The 14,931-nt window shown below is 49.7% G+C and overlaps 1 protein-coding gene across 4 annotated transcripts in view; it reads right to left on the reverse strand.

Moving 5' to 3' along the window:
* Positions 1 to 14,931, reverse strand: part of LOC137560910 (very-long-chain 3-oxoacyl-CoA reductase-B-like) — a 129,245-nt gene that overhangs the window by 61,857 nt on the left and 52,457 nt on the right. Inside the window, exons 8-11 of one of the 4 annotated variants that reach the window (XM_068272074.1) lie at positions 4,541 to 4,622; positions 2,963 to 3,028; positions 1,417 to 1,566; positions 578 to 1,050 (exon numbers count right to left, since the gene is read on the reverse strand). The exons of 1 other annotated variant lie outside the window; for it this stretch is intronic. In XM_068272074.1, the coding sequence (XP_068128175.1) occupies positions 937 to 1,050; positions 1,417 to 1,566; positions 2,963 to 3,028; positions 4,541 to 4,622 (412 nt within the window). In that variant the 3' untranslated portion in view covers positions 578 to 936. Of the gene's footprint in view, positions 1 to 577; positions 1,051 to 1,416; positions 1,567 to 2,962; positions 3,029 to 4,540; positions 4,623 to 14,931 lie in introns of those variants that run through there. 2 more of the 4 variants (XM_068272072.1, XM_068272073.1) reach the window with 2 other exon arrangements.

Raw genomic sequence — 14,931 nt, forward strand, 5'->3', positions numbered from 1 at the left:
CAAGGGGTTAAATCATGGAACACAAACCAGGAGCAGAAGTTACATAAGATCACATGACTGGTCTGCGTGTCCCTGATTGGGTAGCTGGGATCACGTGTTTCTTAGTACATGATTTCCCATCTAGAATAAATCAGGTATGAAAAACTGTTATCTCTGGTGGAAAATGCTGCATAATTAAAGGGGCCCGTACACTTACCGATTTTCCCGCCGATATACAGCCAATTCGATCACTGTGATCGAATCGGCTGTGAAATCGTCGCGCAAATGCTGACCGAACGATCGATTTCTGTCTGAAATCGATCGTTTCCGACAATTTCCGTCATTCCGTCCATGAGGAAGATTTTGCTCGATCACCGGCGGGTCGTGAGTGCATCGATAGCGGCGTTCGAATGCCCGACGACCGATGCTAGCTGCAATACATTACCTGATCCGGCCGGCGCGAGTCCCTGCTGTCACCGCGGTCTCTTCTCTGCGCTGGGTTCCGGGTTTTCGGGCCCAGCTGGCTGCTTCCTGTCCCGGCAGGAAGTTTAAAAAGTAGAGCACCCTCTACTGCTTAAACTTCCCTGGACAGGAAGCAGCCAGCCGGTCCCAAACCCGGAACCCAGCGCAGAGAAGAGACCGCGGTGACAGCAGGGACTCGCGCCGGCTGGATCAGGTAATGTATAGCAGGCAGGGGTGGGGGCGGCTGTGGCAGCTCCACAGATTGTGATCGGTTTCATGCTGAAATCACAATCTGTTTGCAGTAAAGGCAGCTGTACGATCCCTCTCTGATCAGATTCGATCAGAGAGGGATCTATCTGTTGGTCGATCTGATGGCAAATCGACCAGTGTATGGCTACCTTAACACTGTAGCATGGCAGCCAATGCAAATAACTTCTTATGCAGATTATGAGGTCGTAAGGTAGGTATGGACATGCTGCCCACATCTTCTCCTGGTCACTGGCTCTTTGGTTTGGGGCGTTCCCCGAATTTCTTCTGGTACTCCTCATCTGGAAGTTCGAGCAGTCTGGAGTTTATGACAACTTCTGGAAGTGTAAAAAGGACATGGCTCTGCAGAGAGAAAACAGGTCATTGCAGATGCAGTTCACCACCGGGGGAGTTTCTTGGCATAGGCAACTAAGGTGCTAAGCAGTAGGAAATCACAAGGACTACCAAGGATCATATAGTAGAGTGTAGCAGCTGCACAGGGAGGGCTGCTGCACATAAAACATGAACAGGGTTGGACATAAAATAGGGGACTGTCTTCCAGGGAAGGGGGCTGCACTTAGTAGAGCGTAGTAGATGTTCCACAAGGAGGAAAGCCATTCTGCATCTGAGGGTTGCACATAGAAGAGGGGTGTGTCCTTCTGGTGTTGTTTGGGGGGGGGAGTGGAGGGGGGGGGCACTGACCCTGAGCCCACCCTCACACTGCCGTACCTGGATGGCGTGCATGAGGCAGCCCATCGTCCGGTTGGTGAGCCCCGCAGTGTTCAAAGCTTCCCTGGCGAAATCTTCTGCCTTCTTCACAAACAGGGTGCTGGGAATATTATCGGTCATATTGGTGGAGACTATCATAGGCATAACGCACTGCAGAGAAACGCACAGAGATCAGGTCAGTGGTGACTATACAGAAGGAAAACACGGAAAGTTATAATTCATGGAAATATGTGTAACAGAACACCCAAGCAGCTCCGGGTGACCCAGAACCACTAGGAAAGTACAGGGGGACTAAAAGAGACCGAGAAGCCCTCCTACTAAAAAAGCAACGCTAAGTGTTTATTTGCCTTCTTAAAACAGAGGATAATTGCGATAATTCAGATTTAAAGTGTACCTGAGAAGAAGGATAAAAGAAGTTTCATACATACCTGGGGCTTCCTCTAGCCCCCTCATGCTGATCCGTTACTTGCCGCTGCCTCTATTTGCCGCAATCTGGCCCGGTAATTCAGCCAGTCAGGCCCAGTCAGCGCAGGTGCAATAAGGCCGCACATGCTCCCTGTTGCGCTCCACAGAACTCTCCCGGCGACGGGAGCGTGAAGGAGCGCGCGGCGAGCTAGGCATACGCAGTAAGCCCCGACTCCCGGAAGTACCGGGTCCAATTGCAGGGGAAAGAGGTGGCGCAGGAGGACAGCGAGGGACGGATCGGCGTGAGGGGACGAGATGAAGCCCCAGGTATGTATGAAACTTCTTTTATCCTTCATCTCAGGTACACTTTAAAGGACAACTGTAGTGAGAGGGATACGGAGGCTGCCATGTTTATTTCCTTTTAAGCAATACCAGTTGCCTGGTAGACCTGCTGATCCTCTGCCTCTAATACTTTCAGCCATAGCCCCTGAACAAGCATGCAGCAGATCAGGTGTTTCTGACAATATTGTCAGATCTGACAAGATTAGCTGCATGCTTGTTTCTGGTGTGATTCAGACACTACTGCTGCCAAATAGCTCAGCAGGGCTGCCAGGCAACTGGTATTGTTTAAAAGGAAATAAATATGGCAGCCTCCACATCCCTCTCGTAACAGTGGTCCTTTAAGTGAGCGACTGTGGTTTCCCATGATGCATCACTCTGAATATGCAAATCATCTCTTTATGCCTGTGCAGCCAGGAACACCTCCAGAACCGCTGGTGTATAGCAAGCCTATAGCTTATACATTTCACAGAGACACACCAACCCCACATACAGACAGCCTGTTTCAGACTGTTGCTCTTCATCAGTGCATGGCAGGGATTGATATGGCTCTATGGAATATAGAAATATGTTTGTGAATTATCCCTTGTAGCAGTTGCTTAAAGTGAACCTGAATGAGGATGTCACAGGAGCACTGTTGCGATTTTTAGATTGCCAATGCTGTCAGTGGAAAATGGCTCTCAATGTAAGTATGGGGAAAAGATTCTTCACAGGAGTTCAGCTGTCATCATTGGTGAAGAAATGTGGACAATGTCCCCCAACACCCCCCCCCCCCCCTCCCCTCCTACAAACAGTCCCTCACCTGCACAGTAATCCCTCTCGTTTTATATTCCGCATGCAGAGCTCGTGAGAAATAATCCACAAAGGCCTAAGAAAAAAAATGCAGAGTTTAGGATTTCATTTCTTTACATGTAATTTAAGACAGAACTTTTATTAGTTTTACTAGACTATGGTAGGATTAGAGTGTGAGCTCCTCTGAGGACAGTCAGTGACATGACTATGTACTCTGTAAAGTGCTGCAAAAGATGTCAGTGCTATATAAATACATAATAATAATATGGTAGTGACATTAGACATATGACTATGGTAGGATTAGATTGTGAGCTCCTCTGAGGACAGTCAGTAACATGACTATGTACTCTGTAATGTGCTGCAGGAGATGTCAGTGCTGCGTACGTTAAAAAAGGGCGCCGGGAAAAAAGGGCGCAGGGTTTTAAAAGATAATCATGAATAACGTTTAAAAAAAATTGTGTTATATTTCGTTTAAAAATAATGTTTTATAAAGTTATAAATCATTAAATAATGTGTATAAAATCGGCAATTTTAAAAACATTAATCTTCCCTGTTTAAAAATTGAAATTTATAATAACGTTTTATAAAACATTAATAAGAATTTTACTAAAGCTATACCTAACCCTACTCTCACACAGAACCCTCCCTGTACCTATCCCTAACCCCTAGACCCCCCTGTTGGTGCCTAACCCTAAGACCCCCCTGGTGGTGCCTAAACCTAAGACCCCCCTGTTGGTGCCTAACCCTAAGACCCCCCTGTTGGTGCCTAACCCTAAGACCCCCCTGTTGGTGCCTAACCCTAAGACCCCCCCTGTTGGTGCCTAACCCTAAGACCCCTCTGTTGGTGCCTAACCCTAAGACCCCCCTGTTGGTGCCTAAACCTAAGACCCCCCTGTTGGTGCCTAAACCTAAGACCCCCCTGTGATAAGCATTAATAACGTTTTAAAAAAATATGGTGCGGTTTTTCGTTTAAAAATGCAAAAAAAATTGTGCGGTTTTTCGTTTAAACGTAATGTTTTAAAAAATATTGTACTGTTTTTCGTTTAAAAATAATGTTTTAAAAATTATAAATCATTAAATAATGTGTAATCATGAGAAACAGTTATAAAACATTAAAAGTCTCCGGGCGCCGCTTTTAAAACGTTATTTTTCTCCGGCGCCCTTTTTTCCTGTTGGGCGCCGATTTAAACGATATTTATTATGGGAGTGAATGGCAGCGCACTTTTTGTCCACCTGCCTCATGCGCCCAAATTTCCTGCTTCCGTCAGTGCTATATAAATACATAATAATAATAATAATAATAATAATATGGTAGGACATTAGACTGTGACTATGGTAGGATTAAATTGTGAGCTCTGAGGACAGTCAGTGACATGACTATGTACTCTGTAAAGTACTGCAAAAGATGTCAGTGGCAGTGCTATATTAATACATAATAATAATATGGTAGGACATTAGACTATGACTGTGGTATAGATGGTGAGCTCCTCTGAGGACAGTCAGTGAAATGACTATGTACTCTGTAAGTGCTGCAGAAGATGTCAGTGTATACGTAACAATATTAATAATAATAATAATAATAATATACCTTAGTGGCGCTATATACAGTAAAATACCGGAATGGACGGAAGCCAGCAGCAGATGACAGATTTACTATCAGACCTTTCTTCCTATAGAACCCAGAAAACTCACAATTAGGAAATGCAATAATTAATTATATACCGTAGATAAATAACCCCCGCGTTCACACACTTATAAGATACTCCAGTAAAAATGCCAAATGACTCGGCACACACTGAAATATTCATGTGGGGAAGGAGAGGAGTCAGACTCGGATGATGAGAAAGGTGTTTCTGTGAAGGAGGCAGCAGAAGAACAACCGCAGCAGGCGTCACAGGAGGCTTGTGCTGCTCGACGTTCCCGTGGTATTGTTCGTGGCTGGGGGGAGGAGGAGGACTTACCTGACATCACTGAGGAAGAGCAAGAGGAGATGGATAGTACGTCTGGATCCAACTTTGTGCAGATGGCGTCTTTCATGCTGTCCAGCCTGTTGAGGGACCCCCGTATAAAAAAACTCAAGGGGAATGAGCTGTACTGGGTGGCCACGCTACTAGACCCTCGATATAGGCACAAGTGGCGGACAAGTTACCAAGTCACCTGAAGGCAGAAAGGATGCAGCACATGCAGAACAAGCTGGCAACCAGTGGTGCTCAGCAGAGCTCGAATATTCGAGTAGCTCGAATATTCGAGCTCTTTTTCAGCTATTCGAGCTCGGTAATCGAGCTCCGAATAGCTGGAGCTATTCGAATGGGCTATCCGAGTACACTCGAATAGCCCATTCACTATTCGAGCTATTCGAGCAACTCGGCGCTATTCGAGCTCGGTACCGAGCTCGAATAGCGTCATAGCCCAGATTGATGTCCTTAGAGCCAATCAGAGGGCTCCCAGGCCCTCTGACGGCAGCCAATCACAGAGGGGGACCCTGGCCAGCCCCTACCCTATAAATAGCGGCCGCCATGTTCCATTTCTCCATGCTTGCCTGAGACTTGTACAGAGAGAGAGTTGCTCCTTTGTGCTTTGGCTTAGCAAGTGCTCTATTGTGATCATTTACCTAGCGTTTTTGCTCACCTACACCTGCCATATACACCTATATTGTTGTTAGTTAGATAGACATTGTATTTTAGTTAGTAGCTTGTGTGTTACATTAGAGACAGGCAGCTGCTGCAAGCTTACAGGTTTAGGCCTCAGGGGGGCCTTGCCTCTGTGGGCAGCTGTCCTCTGTTTATTTCTCTCATCTATACCAGTATTTCTGCTGTCCTTTACTAATAGTATTGTAGTTATACTGTACTAGGAGTAGGACACTCACTGACTGTCACTGTTTATAGGCTACTAGCTAGCTCCTGCGTGTGTGCACTCACTCACTGTCTGTGTGTACACACACTCTATTTCCTTCTGATTACTGATAGATTATTGTTAGTTAGTTGTACTTACTTACTACTTACTCTTACTGTACCCGTAGGGACACTCACTGTCACTGTTCATATAGGCTACTAGCTCCTGCGTGTGCGCACTGCACTCACTGTCTGAGTGTACACACACAACACACACTCTATTTCCTTCTGATCGCTGATTGATTATCGTAATTAGTTAGTTCTACTTACTGTTACTACTTACTCTTACTGTACTAGGAGTCTAGGACACTCAGTCACTGTCCATAGGCTACTAGCTCCTGCGTGCGTGCACTCACTGTCTGAGTGTACACACACCCACACTCCATTTCCTTCTGATCGCTGATTGATTATTGTAATTAGTTAGTTCTACTTACTGTTACTACTTACTCTTACTGTACTAGGAGTCTAGGACACTCAGTCACTGTGTTCATAGGCTACTAGCTCCTGCGTGCGTGCACTCACTGTCTGAGTGTACACACACCCACACTCCATTTCCTTCTGATCGCTGATTGATTATTGTAATTAGTTAGTTCTACTTACTGTTACTACTTACTCTTACTGTACTAGGAGTCTAGGACACTCAGTCACTGTCCATAGGCTACTAGCTCCTGCGTGCGTGCACTCACTGTCTGAGTGTACACACACCCACACTCCATTTCCTTCTGATCGCTGATTGATTATCGTAATTAGTTAGTTGTACTTACTGTTACTACTTACTCTTACTGTACTAGGAGTCTAGGACACTCAGTCACTGTGTTCATAGGCTACTAGCTCCTGCGTGCGTGCACTCACTGTCTGAGTGTACACACACCCACACTCCATTTCCTTCTGATCGCTGATTGATTATTGTAATTAGTTAGTTCTACTTACTGTTACTACTTACTCTTACTGTACTAGGAGTCTAGGACACTCAGTCACTGTGTTCATAGGCTACTAGCTCCTGCGTGCGTGCACTCACTGTCTGGGTGTACACACACCCACACTCCATTTCCTTCTGATCGCTGATTGATTATTGTAATTAGTTAGTTCTACTTACTGTTACTACTTACTCTTACTGTACTAGGAGTCTAGGACACTCAGTCACTGTGTTCATAGGCTACTAGCTCCTGCGTGCGTGCACTCACTGTCTGAGTGTACACACACTAAATTTACTTGTGATTACTACTGATTATTGTAACTGCTAGTTGTACTTCCTGACTGTTACTAGTACTTACTGTACTAGGGGACACTCACTCAGTCACCTCACCAACCAACCCACTCCATTAAAGTACCCCACTTTTCACCCGCCCTTTTACAAAACTTTTGTCTATACGCCCAAAACATTTAAGATGTCTGGAAGTGGCAGCCAGCGCGGTTTGGGCAAGGGGAAGGGCAGCAAGGGAATCAGGAGGAGAGGGAGCAGCATTGTGGCAAGCCGCGGCCGCGGGCGCGCCACCATGCACAGTTCCGCAGCAGCAGCAGCAGCGTCAGTGGCTAACATTCCTCCCATAGCCACTGGCCGTGGACGCCTTGGGCGCCGCCCAGCAGGAGCATCTGCAACTCACGCTGCAGAGACACAGCAGCAGCAGCGTGTAGCACCTGCTCCCATTTTCCTCCAGCCGGGTCGGAAACGTCCCATTGAGGAAAAGGATGCAGACACTGTGGTGCAACTCATGACGGAGGATGAGCAGCCCGCCATCAGCTCTGCATCCGAGGCCTCCACCCTCACCACCACCACCACCCCTGTTCGCAGCAGCCGCCCAGCAGGGTCTGGGGAGGAGGCCAGTTCACCGTCACTCGCCGACCTGTCATTCAGCAGTCTTTTGACCCCAGGCATCATGAGTAAATTGTCTGCTGTTGTTGGCGATCTTGAGGAGGAGATGCTGATGGGCACTTTGGGGGATGAGGGATTGGACAGCAAGACTGTGGCGACAGTCAAGCAGCCCATCCATGCATCAGGAGAGGAGTTTGGGGGGTCCTCATCCCAGCAGGACATGTTTCAGGAGGGGGAGGATGATGATGACCCGGTGACAGACAGAGACTGGGTGCCACCACCTCCAGGGGATGTCGTCCTCAGCAGCTCTGAGGAGGAGGAGGAGGATGCTCTTGTGGGCCTTGCAAGGAGGCGCATCATTGCAAGCATTGGCAGCAGCAGTAGGCAGGTCCCACAGCCTGCTGGTGTCTCAGGCTCAGCAGCAGCAGCAGCAGCATCTGCCAGTACCACCACCAGCCGCACCCAAGCCCCCCAAGCCCCCCCCCAACCACCACGGGGAGACAGGCAGCAGCGCTTCCATGCCGTAGGGGGATGTTTAAGTCACCAATCTGGCGATATTTCACCATGCCCACTGTGTACAGCAAGTACGCCACTTGCAACCACTGTCAGCGGAAGTTGAGCAGAGGTGCAGACCCCTTAAAGTTCTGCACCAGCTCGCTCATCAACCACCTTGCGGCTAAACATTTCCACCAGCATGAGGAGTTCCAGAGGCTGAAGGCATCTGGTGCTGGCAGTGGCACCACACCCATCACTGCACAGCCTTCAGCAGCAGCAGCAGCAACAGCAGCCACCCGCCCTCCTGCTCCTCCAGCAGCACCAGCAGGAGTGCGGAAACGCACTGCTCCTCCCCCCTCTGCAACTCCTGCCGCCGACACTGAGGCCTGTTCTGGCAGCCAGTCCTCAGTGGCCTCCTCTGCTGTGTCTGCTGATTCCCGTGTCAGCAAAAGGCCACGCCAGAGCCTTTTGAGCGAGTCCTTCCAGGGGGTGGTTAGGGCTCTGCCTCCCAGCAGCCGTCGCATGCGGCAGCTGAACGGCTTGCTGGCACGGGCCATGTGCTCCCAACTCCTGCCGTACACGCTCGTGCAGGAGGGGAGCGACATTCGTGCGCTGCTTGCTTGCGCAGCCCCAGACTGGCAGCTCCCCAGCAGACACTTCTTTGCCCGCAAGGCCATTCCTGCACTGCACCGCTTTGTGATGGCCAATGTGGAGCGAGGGCTGGAGCACGCGGTTGGTGAAAGGGTCCACGTCACCATGGACTCCTGGAGCAGCCGCTTCGGGACAGGCCGCTACCTGTCCTTCACTGTCCACTGGGTCAGCTTGGTGGAAGGGGGTGAGGATGGGAGAGCAGCAGCGGGCACAGCAGCAGCAGCAACACAGTGGGTGGTGCCACCCCGCAGGCTCAGGGGAACTGCAGCAGGTTCCTCCGATCCTCTGCCATCCTCCGGCACACCTGGCCAAACCCCCCGCCTCAGCAGCAGCGTGAAGGCCCGCCACTGCCAAGCGCTGCTGCACTTGGTCAGCCTTGGGAAGACCAAGCTGACGGCAACCCATGTGTTGGCCAAACTCCAGGAGCAGGAGAGGATTTGGCTGACCCCCAGAGGCCTCAGAGTCGGAGAGGTGGTGGCCGACAATGGGGCCAATCTGGTTGCCGCAATAGACAGGGGAAACCTGACCCACATCCCCTGTCTTGCCCACGTGCTGAACCTGGTGGTGCAGAAGTTCCTGCGCACCTACCAGGGGATGGGCGAACTGCTGGAAACGGCAAGGAATGTTGTGCGTCACTTCCGGCGCTCGGCTGCAGCCTGTGCGAGCCTGGAAGACGTGCAAAAGGAGCTGGATCTGCCACGCCATCGGCTGATCCTTGACGTTCCGACTCGCTGGAACTCCACCCTGGCGATGTTGGAGCGTCTGGTTGAACAGAGGCGCGCTGTCAAACAGTACCTTGCCCTGGCCACTGTTTCCGCAGCTCAGAGAAGGGACAAGACCAGCAACTTCCCGTCCATCGTCCCCGATGATGACTGGAGGCACATGCAGCAGGTGTGCTTAGTGCTGGCTCCCTTCCTGCAGGCCACAAACATGGTGAGCAGGGACCATGCTATGGTCTGCGAGTGGGTGCCCCTGGTTTCTCTGCTGAACAGGGCCCTTGATGCTTTGCTGGAACAGGGAGCGGCAGCCTTGGACCAGCAGGAGCGGCAACCAGCTGCGCAGTCCACCTCTGAGGGGGAGGAGGAGGAGGACTTGGTGGAGGTCCCTGACCTGGCTGCTGATGAGGGGGATCAGCACAGCGCAGCTGAGTTGGTGCGGGGGTGGAGAGAGGATGAGGCGGCAGAGGAGGAGGATGAGGACAGCACTGACGTCGATGTGCCAGCAGACGTGGCCCGCCTCTTCCCAATGGCAGCGCACATGCTGACGTGCCTGCGCAGGGACCCCAGGGTGATCCAGATGAAGCAGAGGGAGGACATCTGGATCAGCATGATGTTGGACCCACGCCTCAAGGGGAAGTTGAGCCAGTTCCTGCCGCCTGCAGGAGGAGACCCAGCGCAACAAATAAGGAGCTTGCAGCAGGCCCTTGTTGAGCGCTTGGAGGAAGCCTTCCCCCAGCCTTCCACCCCCACTGTCCAGCAGCCAGCACAGAGGCAGCAGCAGGTGCCTGCATCCAGCAGCAGCAAGCGCCCCACAGACCTGCTGTCTCTCAGCCACGAGCTCTACAGGACTGTAGAGGCTCCGGCAGCAGTGACTAGAGAGGAGATGCATGCAGCAGCATCCTCCTCCGGTCACAGCCAGCGCCTGACCCGCATGGTGGCTGACTACATGGGGTCGTACAGCGGGCTTGACAGCGATGCCCCTGTTGATCCCATGGAGTATTGGGTCAAGCGCATGGAGATCTGGAGCGAGCTGGCGCAGTACGCCCTGGAAGTGCTGTCCTGCCCCCCTTCCAGCGTGCTGTCCGAGCGCTGCTTCAGTGCAGCTGGTGGCGTGGTCACCGAGAAACGCTCACGTCTGTCTCACAAGTCTGTGGACAGACTGACGTTTCTCAAGATGAACCAGGCGTGGGTGGAAGGCGAGTTCCTGGCCCCTGTTGTCGGCGAGAGGGGGACATGAACTGGCTGCCGGAACCATCGTTAATGTGCCTTACCACCCTTTACCACCTCCTGGCTCCTGCTCACTAAGCCAGCCTGGTTCACTTTGACTATTACGTCACCTGCAGCCACACATTTTACACCTACAGTGGGCTGCTGTGTACTGCCCTTCTGCTGTCTGTCTGTGTTTCCCACTGCCAGGGTACACAGAATTACCTTCTGCTGCCACTCTGCCACCAGCTATTACGTCAAACAATAGCTATATTGGTTGCAAAACCAAACAAACCATTAAAAAAAAAAAAAAGGTTTAATTTTTCTGAGGTGCCCGGGTTGAAAACTGTGTTGTCCCAGTTGTGTATTGGACACAATGTGGGCTGCACGACCGCTGTCTGGGACCTCCTGTTGTGTTTATTTACAGCCCTGGTATCACCGCTAGGTACCAGGGCTATTATGTCACGCTGCCTACCTGCTGCCACACTCACACTGCTCCTCCATACCTCCTCCTGCTGCTGCTGCTGCTGTCTGTCTGTCTGTGTTTCCCACTGCCAGGGTACACAGATGATTTACCTTCTGCTGCCACTCTGCCACCAGCTATTACGTCAAACAATAGCTGCTCGCCTACTCCTCCATTCCTCCTCCTGCTGCTGCTGTCTGTCTGTGTTTCCCACTGCCAGGGTACACAGATGATTTACCTTCTGCTGCCACTCTGCCACCAGCTATTACGTCAAACAATAGCTGCTCGCCTACTCCTCCATTCCTCCTCCTGCTGCTGCTGTCTGTCTGTGTTTCCCACTGCCAGGGTACACAGAATTACCTTCTGCTGCCACTCTGCCACCAGCTATTACGTCAAACAATAGCTATATTGGTTGCAAAACCAAAACCAAACAAACCATTAAAAAAAAAAAAAAGGTTTAATTTTTCTGAGGTGCCCGGGTTGAAAACTGTGTTGTCCCAGTTGTGTATTGGACACAATGTGGGCTGCACGACCGCTGTCTGGGACCTCCTGTTGTGTTTATTTACAGCCCTGGTATCACCGCTAGGTACCAGGGCTATTATGTCACGGCGAGCTGCCTGCCTCATTGACTGCCTGCTGCCACACACTCATCCTCCTCCTCCTGCTGCTGAATTTACCTCCTGCTGTCTTTGTGTTTCCACTGCCAGGGAGCACATACAATGGCGCTTCCAACATGCGTGCGCCCACCAGCTATTTGTTACGCTCAAAAATAGCTGCATTTCTTAAAAAAAAAAATTGAAAAGAGAAATACGTGAAGAAGAAGAAGACGATATTGAAAAGGAAGGAGAAGATGAAGATGAAGAAGAAGAAGAAGATGAAGAAGAAGATGAAGAAGATGATGAAGAAGAAGATGAAAAAGAAGAAGAAGATGAAGAAGAGGAAGAAGAAGAAGATGAAGAAGAAGAAGAAGATGAAGAAGAAGATGAAGAAGAAGAAGAAGAAAATGAAGAAGATGATGAAGAAGATGAAGATGAAGAAGAAGAAGAAGAAGAAGAAGAAGAAGAAGAAGAAGAAGAAGAAGAAGAAGAAGAAGAAGAAGAAGAAGAAGAAGAAGAAGAAGAAGAAGAAGAAGAAGAAGAAGAAGAAGAAGATGATGATGATGATGATGATGATGATGATGATGATGATGATGATGATGATGATGATGATGATGATGATGATGATGATGATGATGATGATGAAGAAGATGAAGAAGAAGAAGAAGAAGAAGAAGAAGAAGAAGAAGAAGAAGAAGAAGAAGAAGAAGAAGAAGAAGAAGAAGAAGAAGAAGAAGAAGAAGAAGAAGAAGAAGACAATATAGAAGAAGAAGAAGAAGATATAGAAGAAGAAGATCGAGAAGAAGAAGAAGAAGAAAGATAAAGAAGAAGAAGAACAAGTATATACAGTAACACTACTGAACAAAATTAAGGACACAACTTCTCTTTCCACATTTTTTTTTAAAGGAACATCCCCACATAATCACTTGCTGTTGTTACTTGGAAAAAAAGAGGTTTCTTGCATCATTCACCCTCAAAACAAGTGTTGGAAGCTATTTAAGGCCAATTCGAATAGTCAGCTCGAATAGTTAGCTCGAATACCGACTCGAATAGTGAGCTCGAAGTCCGAGGTCGAATCGAATAGTAAAAATTATTCGACTCGAATATTCGACTGACCTCGAATAATTTACTATTCGAATTCGACCAAACTCGAATTTTAAAAAGGGGTATTTGAGCATCACTACTGGCAACTATGCTTTACAATGCGTATAAGGGTGATGTCAGAGCACAATGCAATAAAGGTACCACTGCCAGTAATCCTTCTCCCATCTCCATGCAGGCAAGGACAGGACGCTCCAGCGATCTCATGGTGATGTCGGACATGCGGACATTCTTTAGTCAAACGCCTCGTCTTAGCCCTTCCGGATCCAGCCTCCACCAACACCTGGACCAGCAGGTAGCCGACTACTTGGCCTCAAAGTGAATGGGAACCGCATTTAAAAAAATGAGACTTACCAAGAAGAGGGAAGGCTCTGGGTCCTATAGAGTCTTCCGGCTCCTCTCCTGGTCCTGTCGTTCCGGTACTGGCTCACCCGGTAGCAGTATTTGACAAAATTAGTCAAATACTGCTTTACCTGACCGAAGGAGGCTTCAGAAGTCTTCAGGGAGCCCGAGTGCTCCTGAAGACCCCTGTACTGCACCTGCGCAAGCACGCTCTCTTGCACGCTCACGCCTGTGCAGTATGGAGCCGCACGTCTTTGGGAGGACACGGCTCCCGAAGACTTCCAAATACCCTTTTGGCGGGGGATTGAAATGGGGGGGGGAGAGCCAGCACAGGATAGAGAGCACCGAGAGAGGAGATGGAAGGCTCTATACAACCCAGAGCCCTCCCTCTCCTTAGGTAAGTATTTGCTTCATTTTTTAAAAAATGCGGTTCCCAATCACTTAAGTGTGGAGGTAGACACTGTGAGCGCGATGAACCCTTGGACTACTGGGTGCGCAGGCTTGACCTGTGGCCAGAACTTCTGTCTTGCCCTGCCTCAAGCGTCCTGTCAGAAAGGACCTTCAGCGCAGCTGGAGGCATTGTCACTGAGAAGAGAAGTTGCCTAGGTCACAAAAGTGTTCAGTACCTCACCTTTATCAAAATGAATGAGGCATGGATCCCGGAGGGTTACTGCCCACCCGAAGACTAAGTCAGTCCCCACACACAGCATCTCTGCCTGCACGCTTTGTGACTGGCTGCCTGCCCCAAGACTAAGTCGGTCCCCACACAGCATCTCTGCCTGCAGGCCGCTTGCCTTCTCCGCCACCACCAACAGGGTCCAGGACTCCAGGTGGATTCCTGAATTTTTAAGGCCGCTGCTAGCAGCGGCCACTATACTAATTTTTCTGGTGCGTGTACATGCCTGCCTAATTTTTCTGGCTGCAGTGCAGCTGCAACAACAAAACAAAAGGCATATACATGTGCCCATTCCCCTTCGTGACCATTACCTTGCCGCGGTGAAGGGGCTTGCGTATCACAATGAAGCAATGAGCGCCGGCTATATGAGTGTCTCGGGGGGTGGCACACCAAAGATAATAAGGTTGTTGCTTCATTGTGGACCGACCAAATTTGATCAGCTGGACAGTCACTGTTGTTCTATCATTGAGCTACCACAGCCCGGCGACCATATGGGCTTGAAAACCGCCACGGCCTGCACTCTCGCCATGGTGCGCACCAGTCCAGCATGGCCGTCACTACGCAAAACAGCTGTTTGCGGTGCATTACACAGTGTGTTTGGTGTGTCAGTGTGAAGCAGTACTGTAATTACACTCCCTGATTGATGTATACACATGCAAGATGTTTTAAAGCACTTTAGGCCTGCAATTTAGCATTCAATGTGATTTCGGCCCTTAAAACGCTGCTTTGCGTCAAATCCAGATTTTTCCCCGGGACTTTCGGCATGTATCCCACTCCGCCATGCCCCCCTCCAGGTGTTGGACCCCTTGAAACATCTTTTCTATCACTTTTGTTGCCAGCATAATTTTTTCTAGTTTTCGAAGTTCGCCTCCCCATTGAAGTTTATTGCGGGTCGCGAGAGTTCGCGCGAACCGAACCTTTCGCGTAAGTTCGCGAACCAAAATTCGGAGGTTCGGGCCATCTCTAATCTCTAACAGGGCCACAGACAACACAAAAACCCAGAGAGCTTCCAACTCTTCTCAACAA

The sequence above is a fragment of the Hyperolius riggenbachi genome, chromosome 3, assembly GCF_040937935.1.
Source record: "Hyperolius riggenbachi isolate aHypRig1 chromosome 3, aHypRig1.pri, whole genome shotgun sequence".
Taxonomy (NCBI): Eukaryota; Metazoa; Chordata; class Amphibia; order Anura; family Hyperoliidae; genus Hyperolius; species Hyperolius riggenbachi.